Below are 24,827 nucleotides of genomic sequence, written 5' to 3' on the forward strand. Positions count from 1 at the left end.
AAGCAAGGGGTGAGCAGTGGACTACGCCGTTGGTTGCAATTCGCAACCTCAACACTAGATGCTGCTAAAATTTGCACACTGCACCTTTAAATGTTAACATTTTAAACTTTTTTTAATTGTTACTGTAATACAAAATACAGTATTACAGACAATTATGTTAGTAATGAGTGTACAATTATCTATGAGTATAGCATTACTATTTAGATCAGGGATGGGCAACTTCGGTCCTGGAGGGCCAGTGTCCTGCAGGGTTTAGCTCCAACCATAATTAAACAAAAGGCACGTTGGAGCTAAACACTGCAGGACAGAGGCCCTCCAGGATCGAAGACGCCCATCCCTGATTTAGATAAAGAGTTTTTAGAGCGAAATACCCCAACATGGTTAATATACATTTTATTCAAAATACCAAGATGACAGAAAAAGTTCTAAGATTGATTGTGATGATGTGCCCAAATATACGCACAACAACATGTTTAGTCCTCTCATTATAAATTATAAAATACAAAAACCTCATTTCTTAAATATATGTTTAGGCAGCAAATTATCATATCAAATGACTTGTCCAAACACTGTACATTGAGTAAAGGAGGGTATTGCTGTAGTTCAACAAGTACAGGTGTCAATTTATGAAGAAAAAATGGCCCAAATTTCAATATTTTGTCAATCTGAACTCTTAAAAGTGTACACAGTGTATTTAAATGGCTTCTAGTGGATATTGTAGAATAATTTAACCTAGTCATCCAAGTCCAGTTCCTGAAGGATCAACTGACGAAGTCTAAGGTAGAGGTCTGTAATTTCATAAACATCATTTGGCATGACAAGATTATGGTCAGCCATTAGTTCCACACAGATGTGAAATACGTCCTCATCACAAGGATAGTCTTTAAATAAACAATCCTCTCTGCAAACGGCCAGTTTTGTTTGATCAACTGGATGGACGAAATTCTGCACTCCATATAAATTGGGAACAGCAAACATTATTGAAGGTCGACCACTGGGGGCACGTGGGTTGTGAGTTGGCCTTATCCTGTGGCAATTCCAGGCATCGACTGTTTCATCAAGATCCTCCTTCAATATAAAAAATACAAACAAAACCATTTTATCTGAGGTATAATTATATGACATGTATAAAGGTTAAATTATTAATTTATTTAAATTTAGATAATGTATCATCTAAAATGTGAGCCCGCCCGTGAAAACCCGCTGCTGAAGTCTTTTTGGTGATTTACGTTGCTTTATTATTTACATAAAATCATTCAATATACAGAGAACATGTGGTCAAAATATCACCTTGATATGTTTAATATTGACTGAGTACGGCCGTGAAAAAAAATATTTTCGCCTACTAATGATCGAAAAATATTGAAAACAATAAAGGTTTCAATTACATTACTATGGAAGTGAATGGGGCCCACAAAAGGTTTGGTTACAAAAATATCTTCCTTTGTGTTCATCAGAACAAATACATTTATAAAGGTTTGTACATGAGAGTGAGTAAATGATGACTGATCATTTTTGGGTGTCAATGTGGTCCATGTAGGCCTACCTTCGGATAATTTGTTTATTCTTTTATGTTTTCAAAACGGATAAACGAATAAACATATTCCCCTCAATTCCTGAATCGTTCGTTCAATCGATTTTTCAAATTAAAAACAAAAATGATAAAACGAATAACGACTTGTTTTCGACGTTTGTCAAGTGCTGAAATGTCGCCTACAGAATTACTCTTAATTGTAGCACACGCTTGTTAAAAGTTTAGCCGAATGATCTTCACCCAATGTGCAAGTAATAATATTGTTAATAATATTGTTTGATATTGTTCAATGACTAATTGCACGTTTAAATAATTTATGCGATGTGAAATCATCTTTTCCATATTTAGTTAGGACTCATACCATTGTGCATTCACTGCATTGCCTTCTCAAGTTTATATTATTACTTATTTTTGCTGTCATTGCTATATTAATATCTAATTTTAAACAGAACAAGTATTGTGATAACAGATACAGCCCTTTTATAAGGACGTGAATAGCACTGTGCTCCCATGTAAGATCTCATCTATTATTTTGTAGAAGGCAATACGTGAGGAGACTAAAGATTTGCAGAGACATTGTATTATTAAGCTCTTATAATTCATTATTTTAATGTGAAGTTAATAATGACCAAAGGCTGTGCTTAAAATAATGTGTAAAGTATGCATAGAACAGTGTATACATCCGTGCTGGTAAAATAAATGTAAAATAAACGGCATAAGATATTAATATAGCAATGATAGCAAAAATAAGCAATATTATAAACTTAAAAAGGCAATTCACAATGGAATGAGTCCTAACTAAATATTGAAAAGATGATATAGCATAAATTATTAAAATGTGCAATTAGTCATTGAACAATATCAAACAATATTATTAACAATATTATTACATGCACATTGGGTGAGGATCATTCGTCCAATATGGGTACCCCAGAGTTCCGACTGCTACCGTATTTATACTCTTAAATTTAATCCCGCACCACAGAATCCGACAAGAGTCGGACTGTATAAGAGAATAAGACTACAGGAGAGCATGATTGCTCTTGCTCGTTGCTCTGTCATATGCACAACCTTATTAAAATGTCTGTAATCTGTTACCTACTTGGGCTGCGTTCCCCGAAACCTTCTTAGCTCTACGTCGTTCTTAAATTGTACCTTAAGCTGTACCTTATCGTTAATACGTGTTTCCCGAAACGTTCTTAGTTACGTATCACTTCTGTAAGTCGTTCGTTCGGAAGGTTGGTCTGGAGCAATCTTAGCTTTACCTTATCCCACTTGACTCCGCTAGGGGCCATCACTGTGATAAAAGCTTGTGTATATTGCAGTCTATATAACTAAATATCTGTTAAAAAAAAGTTGAAGTACTCCGTGTTAAATCACGCATTTTTTATTTATTTAAAGATGAAAACATTCACATAATTAGACATTATTACACTGATGGTTGTTAGATTTTTAACATTTTTTTCCAAGGAACATCAGCTGTGAACTATTATTACAGGCTAAAGAAACTATTAAAAAAAGAGTTTGGGTGGAGGAGTTGGTGAAACTACGGCAGGCAGCTATACAGCGAATCTTACTATTTTATTTGTGCATTTCATATCCGTTAAATCTTTAGTTTACCGGCTATTTTAGCTGCAAATAAAACAAATCAAGTTAAAAAATTGCATGCCACGGTAGCACATTCATCACGAAATCATAATTGTTGATTTTTAATGTTTTATAACTTTGAGGCAACTGCATGCCATATTCTTTATAAACATTAAAAAGAAAATGCTCCACTTGATTATTGCTTGTATAAGGTCAACAAATTTTCCACATTAAAACTAATCAAAGCTTAAATCTAAAACAATCATAATATATATTTTTATGTTATATTTAAGGTAAACAGACAGGCGCGGCTCCAGAAATGCTTCCATTAGGCGTTATCTGCATTGTAAACGCGCTGCTTGCGCAGTGTCCAAGCACATAAACGCGCGAACCAATGAACAACAACCTGTCTCTATACATTTCAAGTGCAATGCCAAGCCAGGTGACCTGCACGACCCACCCCATTTCCCCGTGCAACGCATTTATTGGGAACCCCTAATATAAATTATCCTTTAAAGTGAAGCAATAATGGATGCATTGGAGCAGTTTATGCATTATACTTTTGGACATGAAGTTGCGAGTTGCATGGGTTTGATATAAAATAAAATATAGCCTACATGGTTTATACTTAGTTGTTTGCAATTTGAAATATTTTTACCAGATATTCCTAATAAATGTAACTTGAACTATTTCTGAAATGTTTCTTTAATAAATAACACCGCTCTCTCATAACGCAGCGAAGTACCTATTACATAAAGTGAACAATTGATTGTCGAGCAATCGATATCAACCTATTCAGCACCATCGCCATGGACAGCACCTGGTAACGTCGTACGTCAGAAAGTATACCTTAAGAATCCCGCTAAGGTACAGGGCTGCGTTCTCCGAAACTACGTCGTTCTTAAGTTGTACCTTAAGCTGTACCTTATCGCTAATACGTGTTTTCCGAAACGTTCTTAGTTACGTATCACTTCTGTAAGTCGTTCGTTCGGAAGGTTGGTCTGGAGCACTCTTAGCTATACCTTATCCCACATGATGTCCACTAGGGGCCATCACTTTCATAAAAGCTTACATTGTAGTCTATATAACTAAATATTTGTTAAAAAAAAATGCAATACACTCCGTGTTTAATTAGGCAAATATTTTTATATTTAAATAATAAAACATTTACATAATTAGACATCATTACATTGATGGTTGTTAGATTTTTAATTATGTTTTCCAAAGGGACATCAACTGCGAACTATTAAATGCTACAGGATTAAGAAACTATTTAAAAATATATATTTTGGGTGATGGAGTTGGTGAAACTGGCAGCTATACAGCGAATCCTACTATTTCATTTGTGCATTTCATATCCGTTAAATCTTAGTCTAACGGCTAGTATTCTAGCTGCATAAATAAATCGGGTAAAATTACAAAAAATAATTATGATTATTAATGTTAATTCGACTGTGCAGCGAAGTTTTTTTATGTTTTATAACTTTGAGGCAACTGCATGCCATATTCTTGATAAACATTCAAAATAAACTGTGCACTTCATTACTGCTTGGATAGTCTAAGGTCAACAAAATTTCCACATTAAAACTAATCAAAGCTAAAATCTAAAGCAATCATACTATATATTTATAGGCTATTATATAATATTTGATATGTTATATTTAGACAGACAGGCTCCAGAAATGCGTCCATTAAGGTTTATCCGCATTGTTAACGCGCTGCTTCCAAGCACAATAAACGCGTGAACGAATGAACAACAGCAGTTTGTTTTTATATACTTTAAGTGTAATGCACAGCCAAGTACTTGCACAACCCACTTTATTCCCCTGTGCAACGCACTTATTGGGAACCCCTAATATAAATGATCCTTTCAAGGCATAGCGGATGAATTGGAGCAGTTTAAACATGATACGTTTGGAAATAAAGTTGCGGGTTTTGCACGGGTCTGATATAAAATATAGAAGGTTGAATTTAGTTGTTTGCAATTTGAAATATTTTTTTACCAGATATTCCTAATAAATTAAACTTGAACTATTTCTAAAATGTTTATTTAATAAAGAACACCGCTATCTCATAACGCAGCGAAACCTATTACATGAAGTGAATAATTGATTGTCGAGCAATCGATATCAACCTATTCAGCACCTCCACCATGGACAGCACCCGCTAAGGTCGAACTTAAGAAGGTTTACCTTGAGCAACATCCTAAGGTATAGTTCAGAGAACACACGTAGGAAAGGTATACCTGTAGTTAAGGTTTAACTTAAGAGTCTTCGTAGCGCGCTAAGAGACAACGTTATCGGGAAACGCAGCCCTGATCTGTTTAAAATGCTTTCATTGGCAAATGTCTGCTAAGGTATTAAATAAAAAATCAAAATTAAAATTTGTCCTAATCCCGTTATTCATATTTTGTATTTTTGATCTGAATGCACAATCTAAAAATCGAAAAACAAGTCGTTATTCGTTTTATTATTTTTGTTTTTAATTTGAAAAATCTCAACGAACGATACACGGATTGCATTGTAATGCTACTGTTCACAAGCTCTCAGAACAAGAGAACTTCCGGTGGACAAAAACAAACTTTGATCATAAAATGCTTGATTTTTCGTTTTGGTTTTATTGTAAATTTATTTGATGCATTATCACATTCTGATAAAAACAAACCCAAAACTGGTGTTTTATGTTCACGAGTAGAGTGGAATATGTAATAAATGCGACGGACACATAAAGCTGCCTGCTGTGCTGGAGCGTGAGGGTGTAGCATACACGCGTGTACCAGCGAACAACATTATTATATAATAAAAATATACTATATAATAGGCATATATTATAATATCAATTGAATATCTTAGCAGACATATGCCAATGAAATCATTTTAATAAGGTTGTGCATATGACAGAGCAATCATGCTCTCCTGTAAGTCTTATTCGCTTATACAGTTCCACTTTTAAACCTTTTTCTCTTATTATTATTTATTCGGATATGGCATGCACCGTGATAAAAAAAATGTGTAGGCTATTGCCTAAAAAATAAATGCTGCGCAAACCTCTTCCACTACATAAGGTGTTTATAATAAATAAATAATAATAGCAGAAAAAAGCAGAAAAAAGTTTAAAAGTGGGACTGTATAAGCGAATAAGACTTACAGGAGAGCATGATTGCTCTGTCATATGCACAACCTTATTAAAATGATTTCATTGGCATATTTCTGCTAAGGTATTAAATTGACTGAGTATGAAGAAGTCTAGGGGCTGTTCTACAACTTAACGCCTATAAATTTGTATTCAAGCTTGTGTATTATTTATTATTATAGTATATGCCTATTATGTAGTATATTTTTATTATAGTATAATAATATTGTTCGCTGGTACACGCGTGTATGCTACACCCTCACGCTCCAGCACAGCAGGCAGCTTTATGTGTCCGTCGCTTGGTAGCACATAGTGTTCCCCTTAAGTTGCTATTTAATGTTAATATTTATAATGCTCCTGTTCACAAGCCAGTACAAGAGAACTTCCGGTGGACAAAAACGAACTTTGATCATAAAATGCTTGATTTTTCGTTTTGGTTTTATTGTAAATTTATTTGATGCAGTAGATCACATTTTGACAAAAACAAACCCAAAACTGGTGTTTATGTTCACGAGTAGAGTGGAATATGTAATAAATGAACTGTTTCTTTGTTTTTCCGTTTTGAAGACAGAAACGAATAAACGAATTATCCGAAGGTACACGGACACGACCCACGAACCCCAATGTTTTGTGATAGTATCATTTGCTTTTTTTAATGTTTTTTTAATTAAGTTTCACCTGATTTAGGTGTTGTGATATTGTTTAATTATGTTTTATCATGAATACTGATACATTTTGAATTATTTCTCTTAAGAAATGAAGTTACAAAGTGTCACAACCACTTTTTATTTTTAAATACCATTTATTTTCAGACACTTAATTTTGATTCGATTTGTCATGCAGGTTACATCAGAACTCTTTCTCCATACGATGCACAATAATAATAATAATAATAATAAAAATAATTATAATATTAATAATAGGGTGTTGAATTTAAGCTGGACGTATTTTACATATGTTCACATCACTTTTGGAGTAAAGTTTTTTTTTTTGATTGAAAGAACCCTGTAACTTGTGAGGAGTTTATATATACATGTGTGTATACATGTATATGTATGTGTGTGTGTGTGTGTGTGTGTGTGTGTGTGTGTGTGTGTGTGTGTGTGTGTGTGCGTGTGCGCACACGTATATATGTATGTATATAGTATATATACATAAACAGAATGGCAAGACATCGTTCTCATTTAATTGTTGTGCAATGTACGTCTAGCTCAACCCAGCTATATATAGTTCATTTAAGCATATAGTTAAATGTATTTAATTGAATTATATAGAATTAAAGAATACAATAAACTTGTTACTCGTTGTTTTATTCTTCCATTTGCAGGATGTGAGTACAGTTTGGAAAAAACTGGGGTCGGATTGCACAACGCAAGAGCGTGCATACTGTTTAATTTGTGGGTACGGAATGCAAAAAACGTTGTGTTACAGTGGTGTAAGAAGTGTGTACCGTTGCTACCCAGTCTCAATGAGCGCGATTTGTTAAACTAAGGGATCTGAGTATGGTTTATAAACTGAGTGTGCTAATTATAAAACGGTGATCAAAGATTTGCTCTTTCCGCCAAAATAGAATTGTTTTCTGCAACGCGCGCGGGGCTCTGTAAACATTATCGACATAAAATGATCAATGTATTTAATAATAACGTGGTTTCCTTGACATAATTCGAGTTAAAAAACAGGGAAGCTGTTCCTGAAATTTTAGTGGTGGAACAAATATCTGCTTTGAATAAAGTTTAAAGTCGCAATATTTATGCCTGCACTGACCAGGGCCGGGTTTCCCAAAAGCATCGTAAGGCTAAGTAGATCGTAAAAACGATCGTACGAATCATCTTAGAATTACTGGCTGTTTCCCAAAAGCTTCGTAACTTAAGTTGCACTTTAAAATCATCGTAGATATACGAGTGCTCTGGAGTAATCGTTCATTCATAAGTGCATCGTACAACAGAGTTACAAGGTCACCTGCAGGACAACCAGCAAATTGCACTCCTGCAATGACGATAATGTAATGTTTTAAATGTTTATTTATTTATTGGGTTCTTCTTTGTTTATTTTATATTAAATATAAAAGAATAAAAGCGTAGTGTCAATTGCATATATCATTTACTGCAACCCTGGTCATGAATACTTTGAAGCTTTATTACACGACATTAGCCTTCACAGGCGGGGTCACAAATGATTCTGACTCTGACATTGAACCAAATGTGTTAACTTACCTGAATAAAATGCTGGAAGCAAAACTGAATAAGAGATTTGTCAATAAAGCTGTCAACAAAGTGTCCATCTTCTTTAAGTTGTTCAAAATGATCCATCCAAAACTGTATGCACTGGCTTCTCAGTGTCAACCACCATCGTTCTATTCTTTGGTTTCCAGTGCTTGGACCAAGTGTGACACTTTCTCCATTTGCAGTTTCTTTGAGAAATTTTTGCATATCTGCCATATGAGTATTTTCAGTTCCATGGTCAATTCTAATTCTTTGTGGGCATCCGTTATTTTCATCAACAGCATTTACGAAATATCCTGCAATTATTCGTGGGTCATTGTTAGTTTTGTAAGCCTCGAGCCAGATGATTTTTCTGGAAAAACCATCAATGCATCCATTTATACATATTCCGTAAGGTTTTAATTTGTCATACCCGTCAATATGCCAAACATAATTTGGCCCGCGACTGGTATATACGCGTCGACGTAGACGACCTCTCGAACGAAGATCCACACCTTGTCCATCTAAAAGTCGCATTAACTGGCGAACCGTTTCTCGGTCTGTAATAATCCCAGACATCCAACATTTCTGGTGCATCCACCGATAGCCATGTTGACGCCCTGATGCCTGAAGCTGTTGGTGTATAAAATATGCCACTTCTGCATCATCTGTTTTGTTGCGTCTTCGCCACAACCGATTCCTCTGTAACGTTCTTTCAAGAGTCCGGAGGCTTAGCTTTACGTTGTGTGACTCTTCCAATGAAATCAGGATCTCTCTATTTGTGAAACCGCAACGAAAATAATACTCTATAATGTTATCCATGACCATACGCAAGATCCAAATGAGTAACTGTGAGAAACTATGTCAGAAGAATTGTGAAATATATGGCATATTTCTGTAGAAAAATACAAGAATTGCAAGGGAAACAAAGTCGTAATTCTGACTTTGTATCTCAGAATTGTGACTTTATATCTCAGAATTGTGACTTTACATCTCAGAATTCTGACTTTGTATCTCAGAATTGTGACTTTACATCTCAGAATTGTGACTTTGTATCTCAGAATTGTGACTTTGTATCTCAGAATTCTGACTTTGTATCTCAGAATTCTGACTTTGTATCTCAGAATTCTGACTTTACATCTCAGAATTCTGACTTTATATCTCAGAATTCTGACTTTGTATCTCAGAATTGTGACTTTGTATCTCAGAATTGTGACTTTATATCTCAGAATTGTGACTTTGTATCTCAGAATTGTGACTTTGTATCTCAGAATTGTGACTTTATATCTCAGAATTCTGACTTTACATCTCAGAATTCTGACTTTGTATCTCAGAATTCTGACTTTGTATCTCAGAATTCTGACTTTGTATCTCAGAATTGTGACTTTATATCTCAGAATTCTGACTTTACATCTCAGAATTCTGACTTTGTATCTCAGAATTCTGACTTTACATCTCAGAATTCTGACTTTGTATCTCAGAATTCTGACTTTGTATCTCAGAATTCTGACTTTGTATCTCAGAATTCTGACTTTGTATCTCAGAATTCTGACTTTGTATCTCAGAATTCTGACTTTGTATCTCAGAATTCTGACTTAACATCTCAGAATTCTGACTTTGTATCTCAGAATTCTGACTTAACATCTCAGAATTCTGACTTTATTTCTCAGAATTTTGAGATATAAAGTCAGAATTTTATTTAATTTTTTTTTACAACATGGCGGAAACGGGCTTCCATACAATTCACACAAATTAACAATAAAAGCAAAAATGTCAATATAGGCCAGTTTTTCCTTGGTTTTGCTTCCAGCTAGCTCTGCGACGTAATCGTATGCGCTAAAAGGGTATGGGGTATAAATTAGGATTGTGGTTTTTCTTAACTGTTCTGTTATTTTCTTCACTGTCATGCTATTATCTTTACCTGTGTTCTCTAAGCATCTATATAACTATAATAGAAAATATAGGATTGGGTCTTAAAATACATTAATACTCTTAAAGAAAATACACACTTGTTTGCATCAATTCATTTTAAGCCTAATGGGGTGGTTTCCTGGACAGGGATTAGACTAGTCCTAGACTAAAATAGAGCTGTCCAAACTGAAAACAACTAGCACTGACATACTTTTAATACACAAGTGCCCTTTGTTTTGCCTCAAAATACACACAAGTAATGTTTTTAGTAAGGCATGTTTGTTAAAATTAGTTATATTTCCTAATGAAACTAAGGCCTAGTTCTGAATTAAGCTAATCCCTGTCTGGGAAACCACCCCTATAAGTGTAAACACTGCAATAACTAGCCCTGGTCACTCCGATATATATTATAACCTTATGGGGCGGTTTCCCGGACCAGGATTAGCTTAATCCAGGACTAGGCCTTAGTTTAATTAGGACATATAACTAGTTTTAAACAACATGCCTTAGGCCTACTAAAAACATTACCTGTGTGCATCTTGAAGTAAAACAAAGGGCCCTGATGTATTTTAAGATCTGTAAGTGAAAGTTGTTTTCCATTTGGAGAGCTCTTAAAAGTGTTTAAGTCTAGGACTAGTCTAATCCCTGTCCGGGAAACCGCCCCTAAATCTATTAAGAAAAAAAATCTACTTTTTGTGGCAATATTGTGGCTTTTATTTTGAAAGTCTTTTCTGCCAGTGGTCTCTGTGGCTTCACATCCCATATTGGGACTCTTATTTTGAAAATCTTTCGTGTCATTGGTGTTGATGGCTTCACGTGAAAGAGTAACAAGGCGCTAAAATACAGGGAATCTTTGGCCTACTAGGTAACTTAGATATGAATTTAAACAGTTGTATTTGGGTTTCTACGCTCAAATGTATTACTCGTTTAACACTTGAGACGATATATTAAACACGATACCTTCAGTTTTAAGTGATCGATCTCTATGTTTAAGTTGATTATAAGTAGATGTGCTGTTTAGTATAACAACTTAACTTTAGACATAAAAACTACTGTAGTTCATTTGGGTTTTTTGTTAATATATTTCAATTTTAGAAATTATAATCCATTCTGCACTTGTTGTTGTAAAATATTTGCAAACTTGTAGGCTGCATATACGTTTTGTCATTGAACTGATAAACATGTAAGCACAATAAAATCTTTTTCAATTTTTCTTTTCCAGTTTAACTTACTGAGCATGTTTTAATATAGCACGAATGGTTAGTTATTTGAGGTTTACACTAATGACTTTTAGTAAGTTCTAGATTTGTTGGAAAAAAACTTGTGAGTTTGTCTGTGTGATGTTTACATTAGATCGTCAAATACAGGAATTGTAAGAGTTTTTCTTTAATGTTTTTCAGCGTTATAAATAAGCCACTGTGTGTTTTTAAATATTTTGTTATTGTCATGTCTTTCAGATAATTGGCATTTGTGGCTTATAAATCTAAGACCAGAAACAACATCACTCATCATTTAGAAAGACAGGCTTCAGGATGCCCCCAGTGTCTGAAGTGGACATGAGTCCTGTTAAAGAAAGCTCTGATGGACTGACACGGTCAGACTGCGTGTGTACCATCTGTCTGGACATATTTATGGAGCCTGTCACCTTACCTTGCACGCATACGTTTTGCAAACCCTGCTTTCTGGAGACCGTGGACAAGTCTAACATGTGCTGTCCTCTTTGTCGGAAACGAGTGTCCACTTGGGCACGACTCAATAGCCGGAACAAGACTTTGGTCAATATGGAGTTTTGGAGACGCATACAGAATGCTTTTCCAGAGGAATGTGAGCGGAGATTACAGGGAATCGAAGATGTTGATGTTGACAGTAAGTATAGTGTGACTGAACTTTGTGTCTCCAACATTTAAAAAATGAGCCACTTTATGGCAAAGTTGAACAGTAGTTGCTTTAAGATCATATGTTTTGGTTCATTCCATGTCAAATCAACCAAATTCTAGAAATTTTCCTGCTCAATTTTTTTATTTTGATGACTCTTTCTGGGGAAAATAATACTAAAATAATCAAGAAAACAAAGTTAGTAAATGCAATGCAAGATTCTGTTTCTTAATGTATTGTCTTTTGGTATCTACATTTATAAGGCCTATATAGACTGTTTTAGCCATAGACATGTACATAGACGCCTCATAGACTGACACTGACTATTGAAGCTGACGTATCAACGCGTCCGACATCTTAGATGGGTCCCTTCCTGCTTTTATTTCTACTGAGGAAGGTGTATCCCCAACAACAATAAGCATAACTCCCTGATTTTTTTTTACCAGATTTTCACACAGTTTGGTTACACATATTATACACAACATAATATTGTAAATGGTAAAATAACCAAAATTATTGTTTATTCTTACTTGTAAAAGGTTATTTCAATACGATCTGGTATCAGTCATAGACTCTAAAAAAAGATGGACGACGCGACGTTGCCTCCCTCCATTGTAATGAATTGAAGCCAAAAATTTCCGACCATGGTCGCTGCCATGTTACGTAAAAACGTCAGTTTGGAGCCAAGGCATGCGCAGAAGGAATCGTCCCTGGAGCCAGAGGTGGAGCCGCGATATCAAACTTTTGCCCAAACGCTTGCGCGACCAATTCAACCACGGCAATCATAACGACACACCACGTTTCTATAGCATCAAATTACTAGCTAAAATTAAACTTATCACAAAAATGAACAATTGAACATATATCAGCATGATAACAACTACTTGAAAGTTGAAAGGACCAAAACCATCTTTTGGAAACTTTTATTGGATGTGTAAATTTTTTTTTATTTAGAGCAGAGTCCTATTCGTTTAAATGGAGAGGGCGGGGTATGTGACTTGTACTGCAGCCAGCCACCAGGGGGCGATCAAAGAGCCAGCGGCTTCACTTTATAAGACTTATGAGGCACACCGTAAGCTGCACATAATACGCGTGTAGTTGCTCGCTCTCTGTTGACTCCGATTGACTCTTGTGCTACCGTAGAGTGAGGAGATGCAATCAATATGGCGACAAAGTCATTGTCAGTCGGCTTGACCTCACACTCGGACAGTAATAAATTAAATCTGACACCTGCTGCTCTGTGATATGACACACATTCAGTTTGCACTGAATTCAGGCAGAAGACATTCAGTTTTAGTGTCTGCTCTCTCTAACGAAACTAAATGATTTTATTACTAGAAAAAATCTAAATGAGTGGAAGAAGATGCTGCGGTGGGCAAGTGATCTAATCGGTGAAAGTCTAAAGCACCGTGTATCACCGGTTTCACAGACTATCCCAACAAGCCTAATAATGACAATTATTATATAAAACATTAAATTAATTGCGGTTTATTACTAATAAACAGCAAAGTTGTTTAAAATCAAAAGAAATATAACATAAGCTTTTCATTTAAAGTTTAGTGTGCTCCTTTGCAGTGTGTTAGATGTCTTAGACATCACCACATGTCACCTCTGTCATCCTTTCCTCCGGTCTTGACAAGGGAATCAAATTGTACTGCACTGAATAAACAAACTTTTTGTGTGGTAAAATATAAGATTAAAGCTCATAATTTCTACATAGTAATATATCAACATTTATTGAGAACTAAATTTTAAATAAATACACAATTAATTCATGTACAAAATGAACTGTGTGGGAATAGTAAGTCGTATTATATATTTTCTTGTATTATTTAACTGTTTTATAGTCACTGCATAGTAAATTTTAATAAAAAATGAGTTCTTTTAACTTAAGCGTATAAAATCCATTAAACTAAAACATTCAAGTGAAATGAACTTAAAATTATCAGTACATGTTGTAGGGTAGGACTGGGCGGTATGACAGTATATTCCGTTACCGCGGAATAAAATGTCAGACGTAATGGTGCATTTACACCAACCGCGGTAGAGGCGTGAAGCGCGAGTGATTTCAATGTATTATAACATCAGTCACATTTATAATCTATAGACCTGCACTGTCTATTAATATACTATACATAGTATTGTATTATATTGAGTTTGATAAAAGGGGTCTTATTGCTTCATATATCAGTGCAAAAACAGTAAGTGTTTTCGTGGTGCTTTGACAAACAGTGTCAGCTTTGTTAATGGCAAAAGAAAGTTTGGGGTGGTTAGATTAATGAAATATAATGTGAAATTAATATTAATTTTCAATAAATCAAAGTATTGTGTTGTGTCACACATTATTAGTTCTTCGTCACATGTGTAGTAGACCATTATTTGTCAGTGGGTAATAATGATTGCCCTTTTCACCAGCTACCACCACAAGTAAATTTCAGATCTGTGGGAAACACTGCAACGTTTAAGAAAACAAGAAGGCATGTGGTTTAAAAGATGGCAAGTAAAATAAAAAGCATATCTGTATGCAATACAGTTTCATTATTGTTACACAATTAATTAATCATTATTGTTTATTATTATCCAGGGTGCCTTGATATAACTTGAAAAAAATATGTGCGACCAAATCATATTTTGCGCCAGTAACTGAAAAAGTTGGTAGCGCAAGTGCCACCAGTGGAAAAGGTTAGTGTAGTTCCCTGTACCAATGTCTGCGTAAAAATTAAATCAAGATTTTACCATTATTTTATTGTCATCTTTCACCCCGTGAAATCTGGCTCCAAATTTTAAATGTGCAGTGTGTAATTTTTAGAAGGATCTCTCAACAGAAATGGGAAGTAGTATACAAAACTATATGATCAGGGGTGTATAAAGAAGACCTTTTATAATGAACCATTATGTTTTTATTACCCTAGAATGAGATGTTTTTATCTACATACACCGAGGGTCCCCTTACATGGAAGTCGCCATTTTGTGCAGCCATTAGGGGTGTGCAAAAAAATCAATTCACATTTGAATCGCGATTCAAGCATTGCCGATTCAGAATCGATTCATAGAATTCCAAAAATCGATTCATATATATATATTTTTTTAACGCCGTGTTACTATTGTCCTGAAATGAGTTTATCTCAGTATTCCCATAGATGGCGCGTTGAAGTCACACTGACGCCTGCACACTCTTGTCACAGTCTTTCCCCACACATTGCTGTGCAGCGCTGCCCAGGTTAACAAGTGCCCAAGTATATCTGGCATCCAATTTTGTCTTTTTTGTTTTTCCGTGATGATGACACTCTTTAATAATGACATTTTGTGTGCGACATAATGAGTTCGGTGTGCGTTCACGTGCTCTGTTTCTCAATGAATTGGGATGCGACGCGAACAAGCTTGTGTCACATTGTATCCTTCATGTTTCTGAACTTGAGCAAAGTTTTACGAGTACTTCACGGAGCACCCGCGGCTCGTATGGTTCCGGGTTTGTATTTGAAATGGTCAGTCGGGTCCGGGTCAGTCATACTTAATTACTCCGGGTCCCGAGTCTGATTAATATTGTGTGTAAAACCCGAGTCGAACGGAGAGTGGCCGTGAGTGCTACCGCGCTAAAACTGGCTCTTTTCTATTATTATTAAAGGAATAGTCTACTCATTTTCAATATTAAAATATGTTATTACCTTAACTAAGAACTGTTGAATCATATTCCTATTTAAGACGAGTAGTTATACGAGCAAGTTTGGTGGTACAAAATAAAACATAGCGCTTTTCTAAGCGGATTTAAAAGAGTAACTATATTTTATGGCGTAATAGCACTTTTGGGAGTACTTCGACTCGGCGCAGTAACACCCTCCCTCTCCCATTATGAGAGGGAGAAGGGGAGCGGACTTTTTAGGCGAGTCGAAGTACTCCCAAATGTGCTATTACGCCATAAAGTAGTTCCTCTTTTAAATCCGCTTAGAAAAGCGATACGTTTTATTTTGTACCACCAAACTTGCTCGTATAACTACTCGTCTTAAATAGGAAAAACGTTGATGTGTTTGGTCACTTCTAACTTTATCTCTAAATGGCAGCATTGAATGAATGGGGCTAAGCTAAATGCTATCGAAGCGTCGCAGCGCGCTCCAGCGCTTACGTGCACACACACAGATGATAGAGGGATGTATCAACAATTCTTAGTTAAGGTAATAACATATTTTAATATTGAAAATGAGTAGACTATTCCTTTAATAAACCATATATTTTCTACAACCTATTGCAATGAACGAGCAAAGCTCAAGCTGACTCAAGATTTACAAAACGCAAAGCTGTAATGTAAAGTCCGCTGTCACTGGGACAGCAAGTAGACTTTTGAATCTGAAATAATGAGTGGATTTAGCTTTTTTTTTATCGAAATAGAAAGAGAGGCACTTTTCCTGCTTCTGCTCTATCTAATAGAAATAGTAATCATTATAACACCAGTCACATTTCTAATCTATAGACCTGCACTGTCTATCATTAATATGCTATATTATTGTATTTAATAGAGTTTGATAAAAGGGGTCATCTAATTGCTTCATATCAGTTATTATTTTTGCATAAAGACATAAAGTTATATCAAACTACATTTAATTTGTTGTGTTTATTTTCTTTAAAATTGTATATCTACTACAATCAGTCACATAGGAAAAAGTAAACTACATTTACATACTGTGAATCGTTTTTGAATCGAAAATCGATTCTGAATCGAATCTTGAGCCTAAAAATCGAAATCGAATCGTGAAATTTTCTGAATCGTGCACCCCTAGCAGCCATGTTCCTACAGAAGCCCTTAATGGACAAACTTTTTTTAACTAAGTTGTCTCCAATGATGACATGTTTGCCCGTGGCGGCTAACGTAGTTTCTCTATGCATTTCAAAAGTGATGGGTGAGCAGTGGACTGAGCCGTTGGTTGCAATGCGCAACCTCACCACTAGATGCCACAAAAATTTACACACTGCATCTTTAAGTAAAAATTAACATATTTTGACCTCCCTTTGAAAATCAATGCATTACTCAGTAAATATTAATCTATTGCTTTTAATAGTTTGGCTTTCCCATCACTTTAGTATTTCACCAGAAAAAGAATAATTGAAATGAAAAATTTGAGCCAGGGACATCTGGTTGATGAGACACAGAATGGCCCTTTTGTTATTTCGCATTTATAATGAAATAGGTCCAGGGCTCTAGACTAACATTTGAGAGTACAGTTGGTGGCACGGGGACTTAAGTTGGTAGCACCAGAGTCATGAGTTGTGGCAAGAAAGAAAGAAAACTTAAACTTCATCAAAACGTGATGAATTTAACACATAAATACAGCTGTGGAAAAATTAAGAGACCACTCCAAGATTTTCAGATTTTTTTGTATGTGTTTTTAAGCAAAATTATTATTTGTGTTTCATTCTGTCAACTACTGACAACATTTCTGCCAAATTCCTAATAAAATAATGTTTTTAACCCTCATACGCCCCCTATTTTCCTGAATGTATTAGAGTTTTACCCCACAGAAATGACCCCAGAAATTAAAAGAGTGATTACAAAAAATATATAAATTTTTAATGATACCAATTAGGGCTGTCGCGGTATCCGCAATCCTGTATTACCGCGCTACTGACAAGTTTAACCGCATGGATGACAAGTAACCGCAACAACCACGCTTTCCACATTCAATTCATTAAGCTGCGCCCTTCTGGTTTTTCACATCATACATTTATAATAAAGGCCAAATTGTCAGGAGTTAAGAGAGGCATTTCTTTTTTCGTAAATTTCAATTCAATATTTAATACATGTTATTCATATTTCGTTAAATCATACAGTGAATGTGTGAGAAAGTGAAACTGAGATGACAGAATAACTAATCTATAAACGAATCAGTTTTGCAGTGGCACCGGTGTGAGCACTAAACGTGAACTGGTATGAAAAGAGCAGTGTGAACATTCTTCTTAATTTCTTCTTTTCATCATTTCTGGGTGAATTGTCATTTAATGCTTTCTGTGTTTTCCTCTTCCAGTGATGATTCCAAGGCCTCGGGTGTGTCAGCCAGGAGAAGTGAGAAGAGAGTATGAGGATCAGATAAGTAAGGTGAGGTCTTTATGATAATCTAATTAGGGTTTTTTAGATGCCTGTGCATATAGTAACAGGCACGCTTTACTGAATGTACACATCACAGTTTAAATCTCATGTTTACATTTAATGTATTAACTGTAATATTGGTGATATTGTAATGTATTGCCCCCACATATTTTCTGTCACCCTTTGGTAAAAAACTTTTTTAAACTGAAGGCATTTAAAAAAGTGACTGCAGTTTTGTCCCCTTGTCATGCTGGGCGACATTAAAATGCATCTGGAAAAGAATCGCAATTTTCCAGTATGCTATAGTGGTCATTACTTCTTTTGCTGCAATAAACAGCTGGTGGAGGAGAAGCGAGCTTTGGAAGAGGCCGAGAGGAGAGCCAGTGAGGAGTACATTCAACGCCTCCTAGCCGAAGAGGAGGAGCCACTGGTGGAGGCAAAGAGAAGACAGGAGGAGCAGCAGCTAGAGAATGATGAGAGATTGGCCAGACTGCTCAGTCAAGAGCTGGTGAGGTCACACATCACACAGAAGAGTTATACAAGAGTTGTGAACTATCACCCACTATTTAACATAAATATCACTACTTAACAGTGTTTGTGCAGACCTGCTTTTTTAGAGACTATGGCAAGATTTTACCTCGAAAGTTACCCCTAATTATATATATATATATATATGACAACACACAAATAATTCTAGTTTCTTGTGTCTTTTTTGAGAACCCCCATTAAACATTCACAGTGCTGGAGGAAAATGTAAGTGAACCCTTGGATTTAACAGCTTGTTGAACCTCATTTGGCAGCAAATACTTCAAGCAATCGCTTTCAGTAGTTCTGAATCAGACCTGCGCCTCGTTCAGAAGCAATTTTTGCTCATTCCCCTTTACAAAACCGCTTTAACTCAGACACATTTGTAGGATGTCTGGTGTGAACCGCTCTCTTGAGGTCATTCCACAGGTTAAGGTCTGGGCTTTGACTAGGCCACTCCAAATGCCGCATTTTGTTTTTCTTAAAGGTGCAGTGTGTAGTGGATTTACTACAATGCTTAAGGTCATTGTCCTGTTGCATCAACTAACCTCTACTGAGCTTCAACTGGTGAACAGCCACCCTGACATTATCCTGTAGGATTTTTTTAACGTAATAATTCATTTTACCCTCGATGATGGCAAGTGGATTACTGATGAGTAATCATGCTTTAAGTAGTGCATGTGCATGCAATAATTTGCTGGTCTTGCAATTGTGTTAATTTATACAGTATTGGTTTAGTTTGTACAGTGAAATGCAAAGATAATGTTTTAAACTTTGGTTGAAGTAACATTTGATTCAGCTATATAAATATTATCCCCAATTTCGATGCTGCTATGCTTATAACAGCCATAGAATATAGGTGTTTTTAACTTTACAAATTATTCAGAGAAATAACGCTGACCGTGTATGCTCTTAGATGCAGTTTCCTGGACAGAGTTTAGGTTAATCCAGGACTAGGCAGGATAAGCCCTGTCCAGAAAACCGCCCCTTAGCACGAGTGTTGTGTCTCAAGATGCACACCAGTAGTATAACAATTACCAAAACAACTCCAAGGCACTCTTAAAATAGTAAAAAAGCCTTAATTGATAAGGCTTGGTCATAATAAACCTAATAATTCTGAGCGTTTCTGAATACAAGCCTTCGTCAGGGAGTAAAAAACTCCCTGACGAAGGCTTGTATGCCGAAACGCGCCGGATTTACCATGTCCGAAGTTTTTTATTAGGTTTATTATGACCAAGCCATATCAATAAAGGCTTTTTTGCTTTTTTAAGAGAGTGCCTTGGAGTTTTTTTGGTTTGTTATGCTACTATTTTCCTATTCAAAGAGCAACTCGACTTCAGCGTATTTTTTTGAGTCCGGGAAACGCTCCTTTTTTATCTTTGAGATATGAAGAGTTTGGTTCCAAAACGCAATAAATCCATTTTGACAAATTTCGGTAAAAACTTGTTTTCTATACCAAGAAATTGACAAGATGAAAACCATTACTTTCTGTTACAAACTTTCACATAGCATCTTTAGGTTATAAAAACATAAAGAATTTAAATCCATAAGTTGATTTTTTTATAAGAACAAATTATTTTTTCCAAGTTTTTTTTCAAAATGCTATAAATCTATTCAATCAATGTGTAAATGTGCATTTATATTTGCCATTTTATATTCATTTAGTTGACTAGTGGTATACACTGATTAAAAAAATAAACATTAATGACATTAATCAAAACACTTACTTTGTCATATTAAGATCACTGTCATTGCTGTGGTTATTCTTGACGTCATCACTTAACATTTTTCACAGCGATCAGCTGTAAAATGTTTTGGTCCCGCTCGATTTTCGTTGACTTTGAGTAAAATGATGGAAAGTTTTTCATAAGATCCCCTGGGGTCAATGTGTTAGCATGACAAAAGCTTGATGCTGTCGGGAGAACAAGCGACCGTCTTCCGAGTGCCTCTCACGTAAATTATTAGATTATTATAGGCTTACATTTCTTTCCCGGCACAGAAAACCATCACAGGTTTATCAATGGCATTAAAGTATTATTTTGTTTTTGTTTGTTTGTTGATCACGAAGTACAAAGTAGATGAGGAAAACTAAGATTCCGTGTATTCAACGCGCCGCCAATGTTTGTTTACAATGCGTGAAATGGTGCGCTGTAATTTGTGGAGCGGATTTATTATTCATTCTGTAGAAAAGGAGTGCCGTTTATTGCGTTTTGGGAGAAAGGGAGAAAATTAAGAATTTACTTTTAAATACTGACCTGATATAATACTGATTTTGGCAGTTACTCACTTTTTATCAAAAATGCTGTTTATCGCATTTTGGAACCAAACTCTTCATACATTTTTTATAAATTGTGCTTTTAAAAATGACTTAAATATCCCAATTTAACTAAGACCTAGTACTGTTTTAAGCTAATCCCTGTCCGGGAAACCACCCCTTAATGTCATAAAACTTTATTTACACCTGTGTCATTATGGTGTAAATAAACAGAATACAGATACACTCACCTTAAAGGGATAGTTCAACCAAAAATGAAAATTCTCTCATCATTTACTCACCCTCATGTTGTTAAAAAACAGTATTAATTTCGTTGTTCTAATGAACACAAAGGAAGATATCTTGAGAAATGTTTGTAACCAAACCGTTTGTGGACACCATTCAATTCAATAGTAGGAAAAAATAATACTATGGTAGTAAATGGGGTCCACAAACGGTTTGGTTACAAACATTTCTCAAAATATCTTCCTTTGTGTTCATTAGAACAAAGACATTTATAAAGTGAGTAGATGATGACAGAAGTTTCATTATTGGGTGAACTATCCCTTTAACGTTTTCTATAAAACCCGATTAAAACGTAAACATCAAAAGTAACAATTAATTTACTTACATATATCCTAAAAAATAATCTTTATGCTGTAAACCGGATAAATTTAGATCATGATTTTGAATGCAAGTCTATGACTCCCTCTGCCGGTTGGGAATACAGAGATGGCCGCTCCAACTCTTTTGCGCAATCCAGTGAGAGATCAGTGGGAAAAACTGTACCTCTCTTTTCTTTCATATAGATTACATAAACATCCAATATTTGTTTTCGATTGTAATTATTTTGTTTAAAGGTAGACATTTCAGGCTTTTTTTAGATGTGTATCATGTTTGTGTGACAAGTATTCACAGAGAATCAATAGATTTTTTTATAACGTATTTCAGAAAGATGCTCGTGGAGACAGACACGTCTGAAAGCGCATCCTGTTTATTTTTTAAACATAAGCAAAAAGTTTTGATGTTATAATGAATGTATACAAAGTATGGAATATTTTAAGTTGATTCCGCTTTGATTAGAAAAAACATCAGTCAGACTGCATGTTTTTCAACCCAAGAGTGTACAATCAAGTTGTAATGCTGTTTTGTTGTTGTGGTTGTCTGTTCAGAATTCAGGACCAATCTCTGAGTCATCTTGGAACATAAAGCCTGTTGATGCTACGCCATTAAAGAAAAAGAAAACAACAGGAGGTGATATTGAGAAGTATGTGTCTTTTGTTTTTAATCTGCACCCCACCATGTTAGTATTGTTGTAAATGATAATGTGTTGTGTTGAGAAGCTGTATGTTTACAAGTTAAATTAAAAACAAACAAAATGTACATGTTTGCATTTACAATCAAATGAGACTGTCCCTCCCTACTACCATAGGCACAGTATTACAGAAAAAAATATGCATTTAGAGACTTCGCTCTTGCGGTACTTAGGGGCTGTTAACACCTGGTATTAAGATGCGTTTTCGAAAACACTTTCGACCAGTTTGACTTTGTGTGTGCCAAATCTCACTGACATTCTTTGACATCCCTTGAATGAAAAGTAGAATATTAATACATTTTCGATTAGAGTATAAGTAACAGTATGCTCCTGTACCTCAGGTTTCTACGCCCAGTGCCTCATAAACAGCCAAACAGTGACAGCAGCCCAGACTCCTCTATTATGGCTAATAAGGTGAACATGCTTTTAAATGCAGTTACATACACTCACCTAATGGATTATTAGGAACACCTGTTCAATTTCTCATTAATGCAATGGTGTGGGGGATGTTTTCTTGGCACACTTTAGGGCCCTTAGTGCCAATTGGGCATCGTTTAAATGCCACGGCCTACCTGAGCATTGTTTCTGATCATGCCCATCCCTTTATGACCACCATGTAAACATCCTCGGATGGCTGCTTCCAGCAGGATAATGCACCATGTTACAAAGCTCAAATCATTTCAAATTGATTTCTTGAACATGACAATGAGTTTACTGTACTAAAATGCCCCCCACAGTCACCAGATCTCAACCCAACAGAGCATCTTTGGGATGTGGTGGAACGGGAGCTTCGTGCCCTGGATGTGCATCCCACAAATCTCCATCTACTGCAAGATGCTATCTTATCAATATGGGCCAGCATTTCTAAAGAATGCTTTCAGTACCTTGTTGAATCAGTGCTACGTAGAATTAAGGCAGTTCTGAAGGCGAAAGGGGTCAAACACAGTATTAGTATGGTGTTCCTAATAATCCTTTAGGTGATACAGTAATAGAAAGATCATGTCTAAACTGTATCAAACACTGTGTCACAAATGAAAAAAACTAGTTTGTAACAGTCTCATGATTTGTCTTGCCTTTAAGGAAAACATTCTGAACCATCCAAAAACCCTCCTTTCCCAATCTGAGAAGAACATGGCTGACCAGAACATGCCTGTGCTGGACTACTATGGCAAACCTTCAACCTCAAACTCTAACTCTGACTGCTTAGAACAGACGTACAACAGTCCAAACAACACTACATCCAAACGAAAGAGTTCAGAGATAGAGGTGGAAACTGAAGAAGATCTACTCAAAAAAAGACCTTGTGCTGATCCAAGCTGTGAACAGGCACTAGTGGAAAGCCCCGTCCTATCAGAGATGGTGTGGTACGAGGAGGCTCTGCGGAGCCGCTGGCAGCAAGAGGAGGAGGATCGGCGGCTGGCGATGCGACTTCAGAAAGAGTTGAACCGTGATAACAGCGTGGACCGCAGAAAGGGTTCGGCCGATAGCTATCAGCTTAGGCAGAAAAACAGCATGGCTTCTCCGAGCTCAAACCCGGATGAGGAAAGTACGAGAAGGAACAGTGCAACAAACACAAGGAGCTCCACAGGACGGAGGGAAGACAAGGAGAAAGCTGATAAGAAACTGTCTGGAACAAGCGCTCATCAAGTAGGGACAACTTCTGGAAAAAGTACTGTGTCTTCTCCTCCAGCAACAACAACAACAGTTCAATCCACTCCTCTTAAGAAAGGGACCAAGCAGACCACCCTTACTGAAATGTTTACCAACATGAGCAGCTAAAGCTGTCCTCTCTAGCCTTAGACTGTTTTCTTTTATACTCCAAGGACTACAAATCACAACTTAAAAAATGTTGTTATGGGCACTGCTGCTAATAAAGAATGTTGTGTAATCTTTAGCATTTTCAACTTCTGTCTGTATCTGGTGTTATCCCCCTTTAGTGCCTTTCCATGCTGTAATTTTGGGAGGGTCATACTATAAAGTTAAAATGCAATAGTTTTATTTCTGAGAGCAGTTGAAAGTTGACAAGTTAAGAGTATGTAATAGTGGGAATGCTTTAAAATAAATTAGTTTTACACATTTTATTTGTAAGCATTTGCAGGTGTTTCTTACATAATTTCAATAAACGGAAAAATCAGTTTATGGAAAACTATAAGTGTTCATGGTGTGTGGTTATTTGACAAGTGTAAAACAATCACTAAAGTAGGTTCAACTTGGATTTTTCCAGATAATATTAACTAGATTTTTAAAGTTTGTGAAGAACATACGAGTGTATCTGCAACACGGGACCTGCCTTAAAAAGATAGAGATTTAAATATACCAATGCAGAAGAGCAAGCCATTTAGCATAGGTCTGTACATAAGCAGCAGCAGCACCGTGGTTGAGATTTTTATATACAGGGTTCCCACGGGTCATTGAAA

At 35.9% G+C, this 24,827-nt stretch overlaps 1 protein-coding gene and 1 long non-coding RNA gene across 5 annotated transcripts; one reads left to right on the forward strand and one right to left on the reverse strand.

The window, feature by feature from the left end:
• Positions 1 to 378: 378 nt before the first annotated feature.
• Positions 379 to 9,432, reverse strand: LOC129454735 (uncharacterized). 2 transcript variants are annotated; one of them, XR_012367798.1, is made up of 2 exons: positions 8,467 to 9,432; positions 379 to 1,068 (listed from the first exon to the last, which is right to left on the reverse strand). It is a non-coding gene; the product is annotated as an uncharacterized lncRNA (long non-coding RNA). The 2 variants fall into 2 exon arrangements; XR_012367799.1 differs by lacking the exon at positions 8,467 to 9,432 and adding an exon at positions 2,637 to 3,361.
• Positions 9,433 to 11,081: 1,649 nt separating this feature from the next.
• Positions 11,082 to 24,562, forward strand: rnf168 (ring finger protein 168). 3 transcript variants are annotated; one of them, XM_055195908.2, is made up of 7 exons: positions 11,082 to 11,230; positions 11,823 to 12,231; positions 18,255 to 18,325; positions 18,654 to 18,824; positions 22,268 to 22,362; positions 22,752 to 22,824; positions 23,491 to 24,562. In XM_055195908.2, exons 2-7 carry the CDS (start codon positions 11,898 to 11,900, stop codon positions 24,187 to 24,189), a joined length of 1,443 nt encoding a protein of 480 aa, XP_055051883.2. In that variant the 5' UTR covers positions 11,082 to 11,230; positions 11,823 to 11,897; the 3' UTR covers positions 24,190 to 24,562. The 3 variants fall into 3 exon arrangements, with proteins under 3 accessions (XP_055051883.2, XP_073718778.1, XP_073718777.1); XM_073862677.1 differs by lacking the exon at positions 11,082 to 11,230 and adding an exon at positions 11,285 to 11,548; XM_073862676.1 differs by lacking the exon at positions 11,082 to 11,230 and adding an exon at positions 11,591 to 11,737.
• Positions 24,563 to 24,827: the final 265 nt, after the last annotated feature.

This window comes from Misgurnus anguillicaudatus, chromosome 24 (genome assembly GCF_027580225.2).
Source record: "Misgurnus anguillicaudatus chromosome 24, ASM2758022v2, whole genome shotgun sequence".
In the NCBI taxonomy this organism is placed as follows: domain Eukaryota; kingdom Metazoa; phylum Chordata; class Actinopteri; order Cypriniformes; family Cobitidae; genus Misgurnus; species Misgurnus anguillicaudatus.

What these genes read in the sequence shown, in the direction of transcription:
- rnf168 (XM_055195908.2), top strand. Translation starts at nt 11,898, where the DNA reads ATGCCCCCAGTGTCTGAAGTGGACATGAGTCCTGTTAAAGAAAGCTCT. An exon ending in ATGAGGATCAGATAAGTAAG is followed by an intron (nt 18,326 to 18,653) that starts GTGAGGTCTTTA and finishes TGCAATAAACAG; the next exon opens with CTGGTGGAGGAGAAGCGAGC. An exon ending in CCTCTATTATGGCTAATAAG is followed by an intron (nt 22,825 to 23,490) that starts GTGAACATGCTT and finishes CTTGCCTTTAAG; the next exon opens with GAAAACATTCTGAACCATCC.